Source organism: Mobula birostris, chromosome 31, assembly GCF_030028105.1.
Source record: "Mobula birostris isolate sMobBir1 chromosome 31, sMobBir1.hap1, whole genome shotgun sequence".
NCBI classification, from domain to species: Eukaryota; Metazoa; Chordata; class Chondrichthyes; order Myliobatiformes; family Myliobatidae; genus Mobula; species Mobula birostris.
Window position 1 is genome coordinate 12,463,077 of NC_092400.1, and position 23,663 is coordinate 12,486,739.

The 23,663-nt window shown below is 37.8% G+C and overlaps 1 protein-coding gene across 1 annotated transcript in view; it reads left to right on the forward strand.

Annotated features, from left to right (window-relative positions):
• rbm19 (RNA binding motif protein 19) overlaps positions 1-23,663 on the forward strand; it is a 265,310-nt gene that overhangs the window by 74,024 nt on the left and 167,623 nt on the right. The window contains exons 18-21 of the mRNA XM_072247529.1: positions 4,974-5,034; positions 5,876-5,955; positions 8,276-8,331; positions 11,905-12,018. Coding sequence (XP_072103630.1) covers positions 4,974-5,034; positions 5,876-5,955; positions 8,276-8,331; positions 11,905-12,018 — 311 coding nt within the window. The remainder of the gene's footprint in view (positions 1-4,973; positions 5,035-5,875; positions 5,956-8,275; positions 8,332-11,904; positions 12,019-23,663) is intronic.

Genomic DNA, 23,663 nt, shown 5'->3' on the forward strand with positions numbered 1-23,663 from the left:
ATCTATATGATGGGTCCAGGACAGGTTCTCTGAAATAGTGACTAAAGTTACCGTGCTCTTCACCTCTGATCCTCCGGTGATAACTGGTTCGTAGACCTCTGGTTTCCCTCTCCTGAAGTCTACAATCAGTTCCTCCATTTTATTGACATTGATTGAGAGATTATTGTTATTACACCACTCATCCAAGTTCTCAGTCTCCCTCCCATATGCAGATTCATCACCACATTCTGATACGGCCCTCAACAGTGGTGTTGGCAGTAAGCTTGTATATGGTGCTGTTAAATTTAATGTTAAATGTGAACAAGTTAACATTGATGCTGCATGCCATCTGTTGCATTTAAGCAGCTGGTGCAAAGCCCATAAGCAAAAGATAAAACAAGCTCTCTTTTGTTATACTGTATTTACATTTTTATCTTCCAATAAAAATGTGTTTAGTTTATACTATAATAATCTAGCTTTTCTTTTACCATTTTCTAATTTTCTAGTGTCTTTTGTATTCCTGCATGAGCTGTGTCCAGTTGTCTGCTCCAACCTTTTGCTACACTGGGTTTGAATTTCTCTTCGGATAATCCGTAATGTAAATCTATTATTTTCACTGGTCTCGGCCACCTATTCAATTTCAACACTTAATACACCATTTGTGATTCTCCTCAGCCTAGCCCTTTACTTACATTAATATATGTGATCTTTTATCATTGCTGTAAATTATAATCTTGCAGTGCATGTTTGACTTTAGTCTTGTCACATAATGTGGCTTTTGCTAAATATATGAGTTCCTATTAATAAATTTAGAAAGAAAAAATCTTGCTAGTAACTGGTTGTCAGTTGAGCTTTGCGATTTGGCTGAATTGACAAAGCATCACCATTAGCTGCTTTATAACAACATGCATAATCAATATAAAACTGCATGCCTGCTTGCCTGGCTGCTCTGAACATCATAAAAATAGAATTATCACCATCTAATGCTGCTTAAAATCAGCATTAATGAATGGTGTAAAAGAGCTAGGTCTTTCTTTACAATCTATCTAACCAACTGTCTTCGCTGTTTAGTATCCTGAAGTTCTCTAGAGTTTGCTCTATTTTTTTCTGTTTTAAATATCAAAAAGGTTTTAAAACTTTCTATAGATATTATTAATTTGAAATAGAAACTGAGGATGCTGGAAGTGCTCAGACTAGGCACCATCAGGAGAAAGTAACAAAAGCTTATCTTGGGTTGATAAGCTTTCATCATGCATTGATTTAAGTATTCATGATTCAATGTGTTTGGTTCCCATTGCCCCATCTTGGACATTTGTACAATATGAAAGTATTTGATCCTGCTAACGGTGAGTGCAATAGGTTTTTGGGTCTAACCTGTATTGATGAGAATTGTCTGCCTTTGCTGACTGTGAGAATGTGCAGGTTGTTGTGCTAGAGTCTACAATACAGAATTGACTACTACTTTTGAGATGTCACCAAAAATTCAAAGTACCAGTGCTGCAAACTTGAATTTGGATTCACTGGAATCTATGATAAAACTTTGCATCTAACTCATAATCCAGTTATTGTGGGGGGCAGTGAATCACTGACAATACACACCTCTTCTAAGGACCTCAAATGAAACCAGATATTGATATTTTCAATCAGTTATATAATGGCACAGAAGCCAGACTTACTAACTGTCTCATTTCTGCTTGGACTGCTACAAAACAATAGTGTGCTAGTGGTTATTTAAGATGCAAGAAGCATGTCCAGTAGTTTCTTGTGTGGCTGATGACCTAATATGCTTAAAATCATTTGCAAGCTGTGAAACTCTCAGATAAGAAGTCTCGGTTATGATTTATTCTAATCAATATCTCTGATTTCAAAATTTAAACTTCTCTGCTTTCGCCTTAAGAGGAACTTTAATGAAACAATATAAATTTATTAGTGGATACCTTTCCAATCATAATGTGATATATTGCTCTGCTTCTGGAAAAGCCACTTTAGTGTCATTACACCTTACATGTGGGATTTCCAGGTGTGTTGCTTCTATGGAATTTTTATCTGCATCCATTTGTATAGTTTGGATTTGTTGAGATTCAGAAGTGAAATGGCACACTCATGTATTAATGCACTGGCAGAAAGAGAAGCAGACTCCTGCCTCTGTGGTATAATTTTGGAAACTTCAGAGATGGCTCTAGAAAACTGAGCACATTTCTCTTGCTAAACATACTACCATAAATCAGTATTGGGGAGTTCAGATGATTAAGATGCATGGTAAGGAAAGTAAGATTATTCAGATGACTAAAATACGTGGTCAGGTAAGTAATGGTATTTTTTCCACCATCAAAATTGATTTGACCTCTGGCAACAGCACCCCGAAAGCTTTAAGGCTTTAATTTCTGCTGTGCTACCCTATACTCGCCATCAGTTTGTTATGAATACATTTGAAAATTATGGCAGTGGGGGTCTATGCAATTCTATGACATTGACTGGAGATAATTTTTATATTATATGCAAAACCAGTGTCTTTGCCATATGTATTTTGCCGATGGTAATTCTCAATGAGCTGCTCCTCTCTGTCCACTGGATATAGCTTGAAATGTATTACTCTGTTATGCCTGCCTATCATCTGTCGAACTGTTTCTTCCCTTGAAAATCCAAAGATTCAGTCTTATTCTGGGCATGAATCTACAGATCAATGTCTATTGTTCGCATATTAACTTCTTGTTAATCTGGCAATTCCTTTATAAGCCTCCAACACATTCATCACAGCATGCAAAAGTGTTACTGTCTGAGCTGCCTTTGAACAGCAAGTGGTTTCATCTGCTGCCATGGAGAAGTACATTTTAGTTTTGCCACATCTTTTACTGATATAAAATTTAATTTTCCAGGCACGTGGTGCTAGATTGTTGCATGATTCCTTCAGACTTTTGACAGTCCAAAGTTTATTTCGGATGCTTTTCCTATGTCCCTAACAGTCTTTCAAAACATCTCTATCGATATAAGTCTCCGCAATTAATGATGCAATTGTGTGGATTGTTGCCGTGACTATTTCTGTTCTTTTCGCCATATTTGATAAAAGACATTTTGCCAAGTCGAGCGCTTTTGTCTCAGATTTGTGTTTTAATCATGCAGTATCTTGTGAAGTCACTGACACTGAAATACTTAGTAACTTTACTGGATAACCACACAGCTAAACAATACAAATTCAAAACAATAGAACTAAAATTGAAAACTTCACCTTTCTGCTTGTTAATTAACATATTCAATTGTCTGTCTTCTACAAAGTAATATTGTGTCTTCCAAGTCTTTTCTAAGCTTTTTTTTCTGCATCTCTCCATCCTGTGCTACTTTAATTCTCTTAGATCTTGCCGTTTCCTGTGTTCATTATTTTTCTCTCGGGCCTTGATCTTCTTGGTGTATCTGGTACTCTCCCAGTCAGACAATAAACCGTGTCACATACTAGGACTTTGTGGAGCCACCAAGCATGTTATGCACCATGATTTTGCAGAACTCAAATCTCCTCCATACTGGACCCTTCAAATAAAAAAGCTCTTTCTTCTGATGAACCAACTTTGGGCAGGTGATTTCTAGGAGCCACTGAAGTCAGTCACAATGAAAGCATTCCGTGGGTGGAAAGTTGCTCGTAGGTTAAAGGGGACACCTCCTGTATCTATCTTATGGTTCTTGTTTGATACAATGATAGTATTTAAAAGATAGGTTTCTGCACATTTCTTATAGATAAACAAATTCAGTGGCTCATATTTGTTTTAAATTGTGTTAACTCTCTTTTGACACTTATTAATACATTCCTTTTACAAATGAGCAAAAAAAAATGATATTTCTTGATGCAGATGAGAAATGGATCAATAAAATCAGAGGAACTAAAGTTTCAGAACCACAAATAATTCAGGTTAGGCAGGAAAATAAAATAATGGAGAATTAAATGATTTGATTTCATCACTTTGACACGTTGCTTTTTCTATGTTTGCCAAACCACAGACCTTTTAATTTCATTTTATAGGATATGAACATAGATGGCAATGGCAGCATTTATTGCCCATTCCTAATTCCCTTGAAGTACAAGTCTTACTAGCATTGTAGTTGTGTTAGGTATTCCAGGATCTAGAATCTGTAATGACAAATGAATGACAAGTTAGGATGTGTAAGCCTTCAAGGGGAATTCACAGGTGATGGTAGTGTTACCTTGTTTCTATTTTGATAGCAGCTACTGATATGAGGTATTGTTTGGAATAGTTTCGGTAAGTAATTGAAGAGCATTTTGTAGATGATGCACAAAGTGGAAGTGGTTATGAAAATTTAAGAGGTGCATAAATTGAGTTGCCTGTAAAAGGATTGCTTTGTCCTAAAAAGTGTTAAGCTTTTTGAATTTTGCTTGGTTTACATTTATCTAGGCAAGTTAGAGTACTTTATACTTCCTCCTTGTGCCATTTTGATAATGGAAAGGCTTTGCATTGTTTGTTCAAGTTTGTTGTCATTCAAACCATATACATGTATGCCACTAAACGAAGCAAAGTTCCTCTGGAGCAAGGTGTGCAGCACAGTACATATCACTCACGCATAACACAAAGTAATATTACCACAAATAAAATCTATTCCAGAAGATTGGCATTTAACATGAGGTACATTTATGACAGTATAACGCTATAGGTACTTCGTAAGTGATGAGACCTGAGTGATGGCAGGGAGTTCTGTAGTCTCATGTCCTGGAGGAAGAAAGTGTTCTCCATCCTAACAGTCCTTGTCCTGAAGCTACGGTGCCTCCTGCCTGATGGTAGGGGGTCAAAGAGATTCCAGGGTGGGCAATACTTGGTGATTCATTCACTACAGCATACATGGTGCTTACCTGCCAAATGCGTAGTTCCGCACATGTAATGTAGTGAGCCTGTTTACATTTATGTTTGCATCAATCGAACTTATTTAATGGGTTTATAACAATTTTATGATTTTTAATTATTGTTCATCATTATTTAATGTTTCCTTTCAAGGTATTTAGCAAATGTGGATCATTAAAAAATTGCACTATTTCAAAGAAGAAGAGCAGGACAGGTGAAGATTTACTTTGTTTTTCAGTTATCAATGTAGAACTCACTATGAAGTAATTCAGTGTGTACAGATATTTCTATTTATAGCTTATAATTTGTCTAAATATCATGATTTGGTAATATGTAATTTTGCCAATGAGCCTCTAAAATATTTGAGGAAATGTAAAACAATAGTTTTTTTTTCTTAATTCTTTTGTTTAGAAAATTAAGTGGCATTAATGTGTTTTAAAAGTATTTGCTATGGTTTGGTTTAAAAACAGATGATTTGGTAATATCATACTTAAAAGCATTTTACTTCAAGTTAAAGCCAGGTTAAAAAGAGATCGTGTCCCTTATTGCTTAATGTCTACTTAATGTCAGAGTTTGTTATATAAAATAATTACTTAAATTCCCATTTCATAAGTGTGGTGTGCATGTGCAGTCCTACTGTAAATTGCTGCTGTTAGAAATACTGTAATTGATTTTAATGCTAGAAAGTTTTTAAAATATTAGGGTGGGTTATCCAATGGCTTGACAAAAAGTATGATTATTTTGTCTTTAGCAAGCATTTCCCAACAGTTCACAATTTAAACAACAATTAATTTGGGTTATTCTAATGTTGTGATACATCTATAGTCATTTCTTCTGAAAAACGAACTTTTTTTGAACTGCAGTGTGTAAGTGACTTTTAGCTGAGGGAAGACCAGCTAGCTTGAGCATTTCTTCCTCCGACTTTGATTGTATTCTATGGCTTCTATACAGTATGGAAACCTTGATGATGGAGATATTGAGAAAACTGCCTTGTGGTTGTGAACAATCTTGTAAGTTGATGGGCTGTATCTGAATTTCTGGTGTTTGTTTTACAGGATCTCTTTTGTCAATGGGATATGGCTTTGTGGAATATGCAAAACCAGAACATGCCAATAAAGCTTTAAAACTGCTACAGGTAACCAGACGTGCAAGGAGTTCGTGGAGTGTTCTTTCAAATATATATTATTTCCCTTAGTCATAGAGATTAGATTTTTGAGTTGGGGTTTGGTGCCATGGAAATAAATTCAGATTTGAAATTCTACTTCAAATTGGTATAATTATTAGTTCTAGCCTAACTGGCAACAACCTTTGCTGAGAAAATTCAAAATGTGAGATGGTGTTTAAGCAAATGATACAATTCCTAAAAGTGTGCTGTTAAAACAAATAATCAAGTTCTACACCACTCTGTTATTATATGGCCTTCAGTATTGAGAATGCATGTTCAGGTAAGTAGAAATAATTGTACCAAAAATCCATACATAGTGTGAGTATATACATTATCTGTGATATTACAAGCTTGATTTGAGAAAGGTATTATTAAGTGGCACAAATTCATCTTTCCTCTATGGGTGAGCTAAGAATGGTATTTCATAATTATCTGTGGTTTGTTCCAAATTTAACAGCTTAAGAATTTTTGCTTTGTTTGTACAACTGCTTAAATAGTGAATATACAAGTGTTGTTGCTTGATAGTGAGTACCGATTCAGCTATTGTTCCTTTCCAGATGGAATTGATTATTGTATTAAACTTTCACTAAGCAAGGGAGAACTTGCATTTATATAGTACATTTCATATCCTCAAGGTATCATAAAATTCTTCAAAACCAGTGCAGTAATGTTAAAGGGTAGTCACATATGTAATGCAGGAAAAACATTGGTAAAGTTGCACATTGCAAAATTTCAGAAACAGCATTAATGACGCAGTGATCTGTTCTTATAACTTGAAAAGGAGAAAGGTTATCAAATGTTTAGTGACTGATTTAAAATTTAGTAGAGAAGAAGAATAGTGTGATTGTTATATAACATAATTGACAGTTATATAGCATATTTTTGTAAAACAGCAACATAAATATGGGGCTGTAGTCATGGGTAAAACCTACTGGAGCACTGTTAAACGTTTTCTGGCATGAACATGGTTACAATCAACCCACACATTCCTAAAATCTTGGAGATGAAACGGTTTACAAATTCAGAGTCAAGGGATTGGAGAACAAGAATGTGCACTTTGTTATTGGAGAACATCCATGGAAGCATATTCACGTGTGCTTCAGCATTCCTGAATACTTTGGGATAATGGATGTGTAAAACATGTCATAATCATGGCCTATTGTCAGCCTTGATCACCCTGAACCCATACTTCAGTATCAGGTTTATTATCACAAGACATATGTCATGCAGAGAACCTATCCTGCCTGAATGAAGCAGCCTGGACTCCAACAGGGTGGTGTAAGGCACAACATGACCTTCAGTGGTGATAGCACAACATGACCTTCAGTGGTGATATTAAAGGAATGCTAACCTTCAAGTGCTACAAGAGCTTGGACAGCTCTCAAAGCCTTGCCTCCACCTTCTGTAGTTTTCAAATGTAAAAAACAGTCACAGACACTTCAACTACAATTTATTTTTATGATTAAAAATTTTTCAAGTGGCTGAAAGCATTTAAAAAAAACTAAATGTGTTAAACAAATCTGAAATAAACTTTCAGCGAAGTGTATTTGTTCTTATCTTCATCTAAAATCCCAGCTGAAATCAGTTGATGCAAGAAAAGATTCCGTCGTTGTAAATGTTAGAAAATCTGGGATGAAGGAGCTCCATCTCGGGATTCTGCATTGAATGCAGCAGCAAAGTAAAATGACAAATTGAGTATTCATGCTAAAATAATAATTGCAAATGGTCATCTTATCTGATTTTATCTTCTGACAGTAGTTCATTTGATTGAATGGTGGGGGGAAGAGGAAGGATGGGCCAAACCGATGTACTCAGAAACAAATGTTGCTTGAGTAGTAGTATTGAATTTTATAAACGTTTCATTCACAAAACTAAGTACATCCTCCTTAGCTTTATTTTTAAACTGCTTTTCAGTCTGTAAGCTGTCATTTAGTTTAAAGGTTGCCTTATCTCCATGTGCAAGTAATAATTCAGCTTTTCAGTTTGTGCTCTGACCCAGAAAGTAATGTATTACAGAAGAATATGTTGAATGCTGAGGAGACTATGCTGAACTAGTGTACTTAGTATACTGAAATGTTAGCATACAATAACCAAACCATGACACTGTAATGCTTAATATGATTTCTGAGCTGTACTTTAAATTTGTCCGTATTTCATTGTCTCTTTATCTTTCCCATTTGACCAATTCTTAAAATTTCAGTGCAGAGTTTTCACGGTATCTCTCAGCTACTTAAATGTTTTATTTAACTCTAATGCTTATGGTATTTACCTTTTATTTTTCAAACCCTAGCATACTATGTTGGATGATCACCAACTGGAGTTGAAGATATCAGACAGAGCTACAAAGTAAGTATTTTTATATTCTGTTTTTACTTCAACCTTGAAAGCATTTTGGTGTCATTCAGTGCAAAGGATTAATGTCAAAATAGTTTGTGTCATTCAGTGTTGATCAGTGTGTATGAATGAAACAGAATGGACATTCTAGCTTTACTTAGACTGGGTTTCAAACATAGGTTTGCAGTGTTTATGCATGGTGAAAAATTTGTTTTGGGAATATTGTGTGCATAAAAAACGAAAAACCTACACTGCATCTTTAAACTTTCCCACTCTCACTTTATAATCATGCCCCCTAGTATTTGAAATTTCTATTTAAGGAAAAAGACTGTCTATGCCCTATTGATGCCTTTCATAATTTTTAAACCTCTTATCAGTCTTCATCTGATGCTCCTAAGGAAACAACCTGAGTTTTCCCAATTTCTGCTCATAGCTAATACTCTTACCCTGGCGAACCTCTTCCTTCTTCTTTCCAAAGCCGCACATTTGTCCTTTAATGGGGTGACCAGAACTACACATGGCACTCCAAATGCAACCTAACAAAAATTATATATAGCTGCAATGTGACAACTTGACTCTTGTATTTTATGTCTTATCTACCTATTTTAAGTTACTGCTCCTAGGTATTCTTCAATCCAACCCCATTCTGGGTGCACATCCAGCCCCCAAACCTCTGACCTTGGTCCCAGCTCCACTCTGGAATTCCAGATTTACTTTCAATCCTCACATGCCTTCCGTCCCCAGCTCTCATTCCGGATTGCTAGTGGGTGTGCCAAATGTTGGGCCTTCAGGGTTTCTGAATTATTGAAGTTTTACAATAGTATCAGGTGGTTGTTGCTATACTGAGCAAAAATTAATCTTTGTTCTTTAAATTGATATGCAATTCACTGCACAGCAGTTGAAACAATTTTAATGCACTTAAGTTAGACCTTGTAGCATTTATTCTTGTTTTAACTGTTTTATTTTTTTCCTACTACTTTCTTAGAATGGGCATTAATTTTAAAGGTTTTTAAGCTACTTAGGAAAACAAGCTGTTGAACTAATCCGAAAGGTGGGAGATAGAGCACTGACTGTTGAGGCTTCCAATCCAGAAGGAGAATATTTTGGATCCTTTTGACAATTTGTATGTTCATTAGTGTAATTGGGAGATTGTCTAATTAACAGAAAGAACAGGTCTGATACTAAGTGCTCAAACACACCTTTCATAGCTTCCAGTCCTTGCATTACATTTGCCGTAAGAATTCTATCACCTGAGCCCCAAAAGAGTAAGTGTGAAAAATGAACCAGCTAACTTGTTGTATCTGATTAAACCCTCCCACAGCACTGACCACGTGTCTTTAATTTAAATGAAACGTAATTCATTTTCATGGTACTATCTTTTCAAAAGTGTCTTGGAAAGATAGAGGGAGTTAGAGTTTGGTTGAAGTTTAGTATTGTGCTGTAGTTGTATTGTTAGAGTTGTAGGCTGTACTCATGCAGTAAGGTGCCCTTTCTCATCTGACTGGGCCCTCACCTGAAGCACTAGCACAGCCTCAACAATCTCCATTTAACTCCATGGATACAGTCATGTATCATAAGTGTGCATTCACAGATGAAATTCATGTTACATGAATCTATTCCCGTTGCTCATTTAACCACTACTCCATAATTTTTTGAATATGTGGTTTAAATATATTTTTCGGTGAAAGTATTTTACTTTAATAATAAAATGCAATTTTGAAAACTATTTTCACAATAGGCTGCTAAATTTGTATTCCTCATGTAAGAGCAACACTAGTTCTGCAGAAGGTTATATTTGTTCCCTCACTGGACATCGAAGAAACATGACTTTTCCATTGTCAAACTAAGCTTCCAACAAATTAGGAAGTTTCTGATAGAAAAGACTATTTGAATTTGACTGACTTGACGTTCTGATCAACAGCCGTTGCATTGCATAAATGTGACTAATTTGCATCGTTTCCTTGGTGATACCAGTAAGAAGTCTTTAAAGCCATGTTATGATATCAAGCTGAACGCACTAGAGATGAGAAAACTGGCTTGTTTCAATTATCAATACATTACTGCATTTAACCATGGATGCTTAAATATATAAGTAGTCAATTCATTGCTCCTGTTTCAAGGATCTGAGTGCAAGTTCAAATTTGTTGTCATTCAACCGTAGATATGTATACCACCAAAAGAGATAACGTTCCTTCAGACCAAAGTGCACAACACAGCACATATAACTCACACATAACACATAAAGTAATATTACCACAAATAAATTAACAAATAAGTGTATGAATGATACAGGTTAAAAAGTGAACAATATAATATAACTGGATACTTTATACATGAGCTGGGTGTGGCAGGGAGTTCAGTAGTCCTGTGGAATGGGGGAAGAAGCTGTTTCCCATCCTCACAATTCTTATCCTAATGCAGTGGTCCCTATGATACTGGGGGGGGGGGGGTCAAAGAGATTATTGGACAAACGGGAGGGATTACTGACAGTGCTAAAGGTGCTATGTACACAGCGCTCCTGATAAATATCTCTAATGATTGGAAAATAGACCTCATTTATGATGTGTCACTATAAATTACTGTGCCATTGGCTCATCAATAATATTTCAATAAAGAAATCAACAGGGAATTATTTCTTACCCTTGTCAAGTGTTTATCACGGTTATACCTTTGAAGGCTACATTGTCCATTGCACATCTCATGTAACAAAACATGTTGCAATCCACGATATATCACTTTTATCAAGTTTTCCTGAATTAAAAAATAATGTACGTAACTCCAGTTAAGCTATAAAGATAACGTGAATTGACATAACACATAAACCAGTATATAGCTATGTTGATACTACATGCATTATAATTTGTGCTGATGTTGTATTAAAATGTCTTAGCGAGTATAATGATGTCAATTTCAAAAATAATCAGAGTAGCATGCAGGTTTCTTACATGGGCTGGTGATGTAAATGAACTCTGTTCATAGCAAATTATACTGTAGCAACGGTGAACTTAAATACTGATAAAACCTCCCTTCAGCATGCACCAGTTTCTTTTGCACTGCAGTTTGTGTAAACCAGCATGGCGCTTGGATATCTTAACACCAGAAATCCACGTTCATTGCATTTTAGATGTGACAAAGGTTTAACATAGCTAGGTTACAAATGTTAAAGTTTTACATAAAAGCAAAAAATCAAGTAATCTACAAGGAAGGAAAATAAATAAAGAAATTGCATTGTCTTTGCAGCTGTTTAAAGTCACAATTTGCATTTGGGCAACTAACAACTGTACCTTTCCCAGTTGATAAAATCAGTCATAAATAGTTGACAAGTTCAAAGTATTTTGTATTTTCTTGATCTGTTGCAGCAGGCTAAGTTCTTCCCTTTGCAGCATATTGAATCCCATGCTAGATGAGTTAAAATAATTCCATGAATAATGAGTCAGTGGTGACATTTATCCATATGTACACATTAGGAAATTGTGTAGCTATTGCCATATATTAATTATAACTGTTCTTCAATTCCCATTTTTATGTAAAATATCCACATTTTAGCAGTATTGGGAACTGATCAAATTCTTCTTGCATATACAGATCTGTGAATCCAGCAAGAAAGCTCCAAATTGAAAAGGATCAGAAGGCCTCCAAAATTCTCATTCGAAATATTCCTTTCCAGGCTAAAGTAAAAGAAATACGGGAGCTTTTTAGGTAAGAAACTGTACTAAGTCTTGCTGATTAAGCTAAACTTGTCTCATTACACATAAAAGTTCATATTCAAGAAGTTATGTTTTGTCTGCATCCAAAGTTAACAACACTAATGCACTTCCTGGCCCATTTCTTCAGTTCATATAGTGAAGAAGGAAATAAAGTTTATGTATTGCCTTAGATGCCTTACAACACCTCAAAATGTTTAACAGGCAAAGTATTTCTAAAGTAGTCATTTTTGTAATGTAGGAAAATGCAGAAATCACTGCGCACTCCACAGTGGGATAATCTTTATTCAGTAATATAGAATTTTTTTAAGAGTTGAAGTTGCTGATACTGCAACACCTACACTTCTTAACCTTCAGTTGTAAATTATTTATCTATGCTTTTTATACAGTTACAGATTTGAAAGCTTCATTTAACAATGTTGCACAAATGTGGCATCCACAAATAACTGAGTGATTTCTGAGATGTATACCTGTTTTGTCTTTTTAAAAGTACTTTTGCAAAATTGAGACTACTGCAAACTTCCCAATATCTATAAAGCTACCAGTCCTCTGTTTACCTTTCAAATATCTTTCTTCCCTATTTGCCCTCCCTAACCTCCTCCCTTCTCTGCATTCTAAAATAATCCTGAATAGATCTGTTTCAGTAGATAAAGTTGAGATATTCTGGCACTTTATTTAAACAAGCAAGCTTAGAGGAATCTGTGGTCAAGAATTTGTATGTCTTGCTCTTCCACTAATTGCATAGAGCAGCATCACCTAGAGTATCTATCCACAGGCATGTAAGTCTTACTTGACAGTTGCCAACTTGACAATACCAAATGTGAACTTTTCCAATTTAGTATGCACTGTCTGTCCCTGCAGCACATTCATTTCATCTTCAGGTAAAACAGCTGTTAGTACTCTGCTTCCATTGGCAGACCTTCCCCAGTAGGCCAATCAAACAGTTATTTCCTGTGCTTTTTTTATATTTCTCCTAAGTCCTTTACTTGCACCAGAGGCCCCTGATGCTGACTAGGGGAACATTCGGCTCCCATGTCCAATAAAGCATTAAGATTTTATTTGTTTCCACCTCCCCGCCACAAGGTAAATAGTTATTTAAGGTCTCGGGACTCTGTCAGAGAGGCTTCATTATTCTGACTGCTCAGAGTCCCTGACGCCCAACCCTTTGTGAGCTCTTGAAGGGAATTGGGCCACTCCAGATGAATCCTCATGCCCTTGCTGTCCATCATTCTCTGCACCCCAGCCCATTCACAGAGGGGCAGTAAGCGCAGCTTTCATATTACCACAGTAATATTTCCATGAGATGTGCATGTCTCTTGCGGGCATACTGTCAATCCTCGCTTTATCCACTCCTGCCTTTAACAGTTATTTGGGCTGGCTTGAAACATTTTCTTGCAGGTTAGCTAGGGGCTACTGCCAGCATTGCCCTGAGCACTTCGTGTGCCTTCCTTCAACTTCAAAACCCTAACTTTCATTTTCCCCTTGTCAATCTGCCTTAATACCTCTGTCCTCTCTTCTGCTTCACCCACTTGTGTTCCTAAGAGGCACACCAGATTTCCCCTTAAATGTGAGGGCGTATATTGAGCCACCCTGTTCTCATTCCCCTAGTTCAGCTGGAATATTCCATCCCATTTGGCGGAAAATGCCTGTATGTACAACTGTAGCTTGAAGCATCGCGGTTTCCTTGTCTACATTGTGCCAAGGTCTACCCTGCTGTCTCCAGTCTACCACAGAGGGATAAATCCTTAATACCACATTGGACTCACAGAAATAAATTTGTATTGTCATTCAGCATCTGAGTATTAATACCACTTTATGCAGGGAGAGTGAGCAAATTATTAGCCTCCTCCATGACCAAATGCGCTATGCTAGCACCTATGTCCTACAATTGAACTAACCATACAATGAGATATTCACCACTTCTCTGTGTGTACAGTTGCAAGATAAAGTTTGTGAATCCATTTCAATAACCTGCTGTTCTGCATTATTTACTCAAAATGTGGTCTGATCCTCATTTAAGCCACAATAATAGCCAAATGCAATCTGTGTAAACTAGTAACACACAAACAATTGTGTTTCTTGTCAATACTGAGTGCACCATTTAAACAATCACAGTCTAGGTTCAAAAAAGTATGTGAACCTCTGTGGTAATGCCTTCTGAAGCTATTTGGAGTCGGGTGTTCCAATCAATGAGATGAGATCGGAAGTGTGGGTTGTAAAGGTGCCCTGCCCTATAAAAAAGACACACTAAATCAGGTTACTGACAGAGCCTGCTCTTCTCAAGAAAGATCTGTTTATGTGCACCATAGCTCAATCAAAACAACTTTCGGAGGACCTTAGAAGAAGAATTGTAGAATGCATGAAGCTGGAAAAGGCTACAAAGGCATTTCTAAAGACCTGAGTTCGATCAATCCACAGTAAGAGAAATAGTTTATAAATGGAGGAAATTCAGTACTGTTGCTATTCTCCCTAGCAGTGAGCGTCCTGCAAAGATCACACCAAGAGCACAATGTGCATTGCTGAAGGAGGTGACAAAGAGCCTAAGGGTAATAGCAGAAGATCTGCAGAAATCTCCAGAACTTGCTAAAGGCTCTGTTCATGTGTCCATGATCAGAAAAACACTGAACAAGAATAGTGTTCACGAAAGGACGCCATGGAGGAAACCACTGCTCTCCAAAAAAAATTACTGTGTGGCTCAAGTTTCACAACACTTTGGAGATAATGTTCTGTGGACATATGAGACAGAAGTTGAATTTTTTGGCAAAATGCACATCGCTATGTTTGGAGGAAAAGGGACACTGCACACCAACACCAAAACCTCTCCCATCTGTGAAGCATGATGGAAGAAGCATCGTGGTTCGGGGCTGCTTTGCTGCCTCAGGATAGCGATGTATCACCTGAAGCTTAATAGAAATTGGATGTTGCAGCAAGACAATGATTCGAAACCCAAGAGTAAATCAACAACAGAATAGTTTGAAAAGAGGAAAAAATGTGTTTTGGAATGGCCAAGTCAGAGTCCATACCTTAAACCAATTGAAATGCTGTGGCATGACCTGAAGAGGGCTGTTCAAGTAATGTATCTCAGAAATATTGAAAATGGTCTAAAGTTCCTCCTTGCCATTGTGGAAGTCTGATCTGCAAATACAGGGAACATTTTGTGGAGATTGTTGCTGCTGCAGGAGGTTCTACCAATTATTAAATGCAAGGGTTCACATTTTTTCTAGTGGCTGTAAATGATTAAGCAATGTGTTCAATAAAGACACGAAAAGTACAATTGCTTGTGTGTTATTAGTTTAGGCAGAAAGTGTTAATCTGTTATTGTGACTTAGATGAAAATCAGACCACAATTTATGAGTAATTAATACAGAAAACCAGGTAATTACAAAGTGTTCACAAATTTTTTCTTGCAACTCTATACATCTCAAATGGTCCCCTTTTCCTCAGTCTTATATGCCCTAGTCAGTCTTTGCTCTTGTTTCCTCGTAGTCTTATGGCTATGCACTGTTACTGGGTGAGCATGTACTGCTGGGCTCTTGCATGTAATATTCTACTCACATCTCATTGGGAGATCCTCAGGACCATTACCACACCAGGTATCAGTGTCATACCAGATATCACCATCCTAACTGTTGAGTTCCTAACCTATAATCATTTCATTTTGGTTAGAGCTGGACGCTGATCACTCATCTTCATCCAGTGTTCCTACTGTGCTCTAAGCACTTTCCACAACAGGGTAGTTTGCTGAGTTTTGCCTTTGCTCGTTCATGGGGCGACCTCGCTGTTTCGGCTAAAGTAATATTTTGCTGCTTTATGATTGTCATTAGTGGCAGGCAATCTTTGCTCTGCTGCCCTATACATATCAAATACAGTTTTCAAAGCATACAGCATAACTCAACAGGCCATCCCCTTGCTCTGCTCCAATCTGGGAAGCTGTACCTTAATTAGCAGCAAACAACAGGAATTCTGCAGATGCTGGAAATTCAAGCAACACATATCAAAGTTGATGGTGAACGCAGCAGGCCAGGCAGCATCTGTAGGAAGAGGTGCAGTCGACGTTTCAGGCCGAGACCCTGACGAAGGGTCTCGGCCTGAAACGTCAACCGCACCTCTTCCTACAGATGCTGCCTGGCCTGCTGCGTTCACCAGCAACTTTGATGTGTGTTGCCTTAATTAGCAGTCTGGCCAGCACCCAATATGCTGAATCCTGCTGACTATACCACTTTTGTAACGAAAATTATTTTAATGTTCGTAATGTGTAATTTTCTGATTCAGCTCGGAGTATTCGTACATGGATTTGCAAACAACGGAGACACTGCACGTGTATTCAGGGCCACAATAAAACACTGTTAGCACAAATGCAATACAGAAAGTAAGTCAGAAGTCCACAGTAGTAGCAATACAGAAATCAAAATCATACTTATCCTTTTAACAAGCCGATCTTTGCAGTGCCAGAGAGGAGCTACAGATCTGGCAAGCTTACAAGCAGCCTTCTCTCACTCTCTCACTCGATGTACTCTAGCGCTCTCAGTGTACTTGTCCTTGTCTTCTTAGCACTAGCACCGGTTGTGACGTAGCCTAGCTCTAAAACTCCCTCTGCACAAAGAAAGTTCCCCATTTTATACCTGTAAGCTCCTTGCAAAGCATAACAATTATCACCTCAATACTTTTTCCATCCCTTGGTGCAACCCCTTACCTTTTATGATCTTCGGCCCAGACAATATGTGCATTATGTAAAAGAAAAAAAGATAACAGATCTACAGGGAGGAAAACATTATTCACCAGTATTTCATCCTCTGGTAGGATGACGGCACATTCAATCGCAGAGGCTTCTACAGGGTCAGTCAAAGGTTTTATTGTCTTTTTTTAAACCTTTTTTTTTACAATTGCAAGACTCTACTGGACATTAAAAACTTAGAGTGCTGCAGGTCTGCCCCATCAGCGGATTGCTTGTTGCTGGAGAAACCGAAACAACTGCACTTGGTCTGGATTGTGCTGCCTGCATTGGAGGAGGTGCTGCGAGAAGGCGGTGCGCAGTCTAACAGCAAGTGATTGTCTTAATCACTTTTCTTGTGGCCGCAAGACCCTGTAGAACATAATCAATGTGGAATGCTGCAACTCTGATTCACTGATCAATTGGCGGACTGCAGGGGCAGATGACAGGGGAGCTGCGTGACGTCAGTTGTAGGGAGGACTAGGCCACAAGCTGCGGTTTTGCAGGAGGAACTTAGCAGGTCGGGCAGCATCCGTGGAAACGCTCAGTCAATGTTTCGGGCCGGAACCCTTCGTCAGGACTGGGTGAGTGAGTGTTGTGAGTGTTGCTCTGACCCCCCCAACATCTGCAGATTATTTTGTGAAGACAGTGTGGCCTGGCGACAAAGCTGCCCCCAGTGTTCGCTCAGAAGATGAGTTGTGTTCAACTGCAGACTGCTGCAACATTCATGGACTCGGGGGTGGGGGGGGTGGATCTTGGCATATTTACTTTTTTCTGTTACTATATTTTACTGATACCTTATACGTGCTTGCTATCTTGTTTGTGACTTGTGTTGTGTCTGACTGTTGGTACTGTGTTTTGCTCCTTGGCCCCAGGCTGTATTCATGGATGTTCGTCTATGGTTGAATGACAATAAATCTTGAGCTCGATCTTGATCTTTATCTTAATGACGTGCATTCAAAATAGAGACAAAACATTGGTCAATAAAAAGAGAAAAAAGGCCATTATTACATTTCTTCCTGACACCATTTTGTCTTCAAACTTCCACTTTATTTTACTATGTAGAAAGGAAGAATCAGAATTAACTCTTTCCTCACAGCAGTACTGCAATAGAAATAGTTCAAGTGAGAAAGATACTACGTAAGGATGCGAGGAGAATTTGATTTACCAGAGAAAGTGCAAATGTAGGCTATCACATCCTTCAAACTCTGCAGACATAATTAAGCAAATACTAGCATTGACAATAAAGGCTGCCATTTTGCTTAACTTCTATGATATAAGACTTATGCTCCATGGGATAAAAGATGTCAAAATTGGTTGTTTAATTTTGGTGGACAGCTAGCTATATTGCTTTCTCCACAGTAGATTAACAAATTTCCCAGCATCTTTACTGATTATAGTTTCTGCTGAAGAACTTTCAGAATGCTGATCGTGTAGTTGCTTTATTGGTAAAATTTAATCAAGTTCTTATCTTGGGAGTCATGCCTAATGTGGAAATTGATTTAATAGTAAATTATAGAGAAATCTTCTCTTGGATGATTTGGGAACAGTAATGGTATGTGGAGCCTTTACCAAGAAGAATTCTGATGCTATTGATTGCTAAATATCCTGTTGGCTTTGCAAAGTGGTCACTAATTTTCAATGAAAATGAAAATTTCGAGGATGTAATCGTCAAAAGCATTGTATGAAGGCCGTCCATTATCTGCTGTAGGTGTCAGTGCTGATCTTGTTCATTGCGTACACTGAATGAAACTATAAAACTAATACAGTTTTATAGTACTGTAGTAATATTGCTGTTCTAGCTTGTTCTGTATTTCATTTAAATACTTAATTTGTTACTCAATTAGATGGTAGTTTGTGTTTTTTTTAAATATCTTCTTAACTATTTCCATGAAGCTTTGGCTAACTTGGGCGGCAGTTTAATTGAGCCAAAATGTACTGGTTCCAATGTGTCCCAATTAACTGGAATCCACTGTATTTGGATATGAAAAAAGTAGTGGGGTGCAGGCCTTGCAAGTAAAGGTTACAGAGTTGGGGATCATAGTTGGTAAGAAGAAGATGGTCCATAAAGGTCTATTTCGGTGCTGTACGTTTCTTTGCTTCTGTGAAGGATATGGCATCTATAGTCCTCAGAGGTAGCTGCAACTGGGGACTCTATAGGCTCTGTTTTAAGGCAGTGAGGATGAAATCCATACTGATGATTCCTTGAAGTTAGTGTTCCCAATGTATTCTGATTTTTCTCTAGGTAGAAAGCAGGGATTAGCACAGTAATTAAAATTAATTCTAATTCTGGGCATTTTACTTTTTCTTGTAACATGTTGAAAGTAATATACTTCTTAAGTTTGATCAGCAGAGGGCACAATAACACTGCAAACTGCATTCAATCCTGTTTTTATCATTGTGAGGCTCAGAAAACATTAGGTTTGAAATAAGTACTGAGCTTAATGTATGAAGGGCAATAATTTCTACATTATTCTTTAGTGTGGGTGGGCTGAAATGAGACCTATACACAATATTGTGGAAGGAAACTTTGACAGCTCTTCAGGACATTCTTTTGGCTAAATCAGCTCTCAAACCTGATCAAACCTTCATCATGGTCATGACATATGGAAGCACTCAAAATTGACTAACAAAAAAAATATACTGTACACAATACGAAAATGTTTAAATTTAAAACACTTCAATACTTCAAGACATGCTAAAACAGTTAAATACTTTAAAACTTAATTCAATGCATTTAATTATTTCACTTTTAGATAGTCCTTACTAATCAGTTATAATGGGTTCACCATGCCTGCTCCAAGTGTAACTTGGTTCAGTGAGTAATTTCCAGAGTAATTGCTGTGGAGTCATAGCAAGTTTGTGCATTGCCATTAGACACCATGAGGAGTAATAGTACGGATCTCTGTCAAGAAATCAATGGAAATGGTAGTTGTTAAATTCAAGCCTTCCACATCTCTACAGGAATCTCAAACGATGACAGTCATTTGAGAAATGGCAGCATTTTCAACTGGAAGTCATGGTATTTCCCAAGAAATCATTGTGTGTTCCGGAAACATTAGATAAACTTACAGATTCAGATGTACTTCATGTCTTTTTGAACAGTTGTTGCAAGCTGTGAACACAATTGCAACATTCTTTCTGTATCTCTGCTTGCATAGTTTGGTTGTAACAATTAAATATATAGTTGTTAAAGAAAAGAAATATAATAAATAAACATTCTCAGAAAGTGAAATCTATGTTCTTCATCCCTAATTTTATTTGAACTAAGCTTGAGTTAATATGTGGTAGAAATTGAGTACCTAAGTGATTATCACTTAAAATTGAACTTAATAGAAACATAGAAACATAGAAAACCTACAGCACAATACAAGCCCTTCGGCCCACAGAGTTGTGCCGAACATGTCCCTACCTTAGTAAAATAGAGGGCTATAAGTAAAAGCCTAGTAATTTCTAAGCTCCATGTACCTATCTAAAAGTCTCTTAAAAGACCCTATCGTATCCATCTCCACCACCGTTGCCGGCAGCCCATTCCACGCACTCACCACTCTCTGAGTAAAAAACTTACCCCTGGCATCTCCTCTGTACCTGCTCCCCAGCACCTTAAACCTATGTCCTCTTGTGACAACCATTTCAGCCCTGGGAAAAAGCCTCAAGATCAATGTCTCTCATCATCTTATACACCTCTATCAGGTCACCTCTCATCCACCGTCGCTCCAAGGAGAAAAGGCCGAGTTCACTCAACCTATTCTCATAAGGCATGCTCCCCAATCCAGGTAACATCCTTGTAAGTCTCCTCTGCACCCTTTCTATGGCTTCCACATCCTTCCTGTAGTGAGGCGACCAGAACGGAGCACAGTCCTCCAAGTGGGGTCTGACCAGTGTCCTATATAGCTGCAACATTACCTCTTGGCTCCTAAATTCAATTCCACGATTGATGAAGGCCAATATGCCGTATGGCTTCTTAACCATAGAGTTAATTTAATATAAACTTTATTTCTTTAGGAACCCATCCTTTTCCTTTCATAATGAGAAATGTTTTTTTTATTCTATAGCTTCCAGTCTATTGTAGAGAGGACCACATCTAATTATTTTGGTCACAGCTATCAGTTCACATGGTTGAGTTGATGCCAAAAATGCTATTGAATAATCATTAGATTGTTACTATATAATAACCTTTGGCATTTACACATTCCCAATATTCCTTCTCCCTCTGCCATTTTCTTCCTATCACCACCTTTTTTGTCTTTTGAAGTACTATTGTTATTGAAGCAGATGATCAAAGGTCATACAGTGGGTTCTGATTAATTGGGCCATCGGTTAATCGGGGAAGCTGCTTACTTGGGACAACTTAATTGAGACATTTGCCAAGATTCCCTTTGTTTGGTTGGGACACCGTGCCATTTATTTGGGGCAGGAGATTGTTGCTGAACAGGTTTTAACGAACATCAATCATATGCATTTGTGTGGCCGTTAGATGCTACACCACACTTGCAATGAACAGTTTTTAAATAGTATCAGTTGCATATGTTTAGGTTGAAAGGCATTGATTTTTATCACTGATAGATGGCGAGACATAAGCAGTAAGACAATTCTGAACTGTTTGGCTCACTGTGGTTTCAAGCATCCAGGCTTCGGGATGCCAGAAACGGATGGGAGTAAAAATGGAATAATTTCTCTACTTCAACAAGTTAAGAACTATGAAGAATTTAAATGTATCAACAATCATCTTGAATGTTACAATGAAAATGAAGATTTGGAGGATGCAATCATCAATAGCTTTATATGAAGATGGCCTATTATCTGCATGAGGTGTCAGTGCTGATTTTGTTCATTACGTGCACCAAATAAATTGCTTTGTTGATAACTATTATGAAAGTGCCTACTTCTGTGCTATAGTGTTCTATGATTCTACAACCCTAGTTGTTAATTAGGCTACATTGAAAAATAACTACTTGCTTCCTTGCACCCCTTGATGTTCCTTTGGGCTCCTGTACTTACTTCAGGACACCGTTGTCATAGTCGCAGCTAGTAAATCCAGAATGTTTGTGCTTGGTTTTGGATTTACTATTGTCACATGTACCAAGATATAGTGGAAAAAATTACAGATCAAATCGTTATACTGTACACTGAGTTTAAATTAAGTAAAACAGTAACAATGCAGAACAAAGTGTAAAAGCTACCAAGAAAGTGCTTTCATGCTTTTGTATTTTCTGTCTGATGACACGGGGAAGAAAAGAGAATGTCTGGGGTGGTGTCCCAAAGTGAATGCAGGCACCTGGAGAAACATCAGAGGGGTGTACATCTCAGGAAGCTGTGTTGGTGGAGTCTTATAGGGGCAGTTGCAGATGTAGGTTACCAAGGAGAGGAGCTTTGGCAACCTGAAAAATAGTAAAGTGCATGCTTCCCAGATTAATGTTGTGTGTAAGTGTCTGTATACATTGGCAGTATTGTGCTATCTGTTAATGATAATATTGTTATCTAAGAACATTGAAGTAATTTTAGCTGGGAGCCTCTGCAAATATTAGGTATGATATTCCAACTACTCACTTTAATTGGCAACACTGTTTGCAATGTGTGCTATTTTGTCTGCTAACTTCATCAATATGCAGTAGTTGTTTTTCAATGTAGCCTAATTAACAGTTAGGGTTGTAGAATCATAGAACACTATAACACAGAAGCAGGCCCTTCGGCCCATATAGATTGTACTGAACCGTTAATCTGCCTAGTCCCATGTACTTGAGGAAAAACATGTTCACATCGTTCTGATGTGAGTTAGATGAGCTGTGCACAAATACAAATACAATAGTGTATGGTTCATAATGTAATATTTTGTTTTTCTCTTTGAAATGTATAATAGCAATATATTTCCATGAGACAATGAAGGGGGTCATTTGATCTGTGCAGGGTCTCAGCCTGAAACATTAACTGTACTATTTTCCATGGATGCTGCCTGTCCTGCTGAGTTCCTCCAGCATTTTGTGTGTGTTCTGTGACCTGTGCAGGTTCTCAGCGCCCTGTATCAGTCTCACTGTCCTAATTATCTCCCTGTAATCTGTTCTTTCTCATATTCCCATTAACACCTACGTACACATGGGCAATTTACAGCAGACATTTAACCTACCTGTATGTCTTTGGGATGAGGGAGATAACTAGAGCATCTGGGAAAATATGTACTGCCACAGGGAAAACTTGCAAACTCCACACAGCATCACCTGGGGTCAGGATCAAAACCCAGTTTTTGGATCCATGCAGTAGGGTTATGCTCCCCTGTAAGCTGAGTTGATACAGGAAAAGTGAGCCTATTAATTTAAAAAAGATACCAGTTATCTTCTAATCCTGGGGTCCCCAACCTTTTTTGCACTGCTGACCGGTTTAATATTGACAATATTCTTGCTGACCGGCTGGGGAGGGGTGTTCAAGTTCAACAGTGCGTGACAGGGAATGAGGAAAGGTGCAGCTGACTCATATCGTTTCATATTGCCAAATCATATTGTTTCTTTGCGGCCCGGTGGTTGAGGACCACTGTTCTAGTCCATCAACAGCTAAACTTGCATTTTAAATGTTTGTATTGACCATTAAAGTAACTTGTATATCTATCCACGCAAGAGATGCTGCAGATACTGAAAGCCTTGAGCAACATACAGAAAATGCTGGAGGAAGTCAGCATGTCAGGCAGCATCTACGGAGGGCAATGAACAGTTGACATTTCGGTCTGAGACCCTTCATGTGGATCTGGATTGTCTTTAGGATCAGATCCTGATGAAGGGTCTCGGCTCGAAACATTGACCTTTTATTCCCCTGCTGACCTGCTGAATGCCTCCAGCATTGTGTGTGTGTTGCTGTATACCTGTGGAATTGTGATTAGGTTCTTTCGTAAAATAAATGGCTTGTGTCTCTTTTTCATTGAGCTCATACTTGGCAATCCT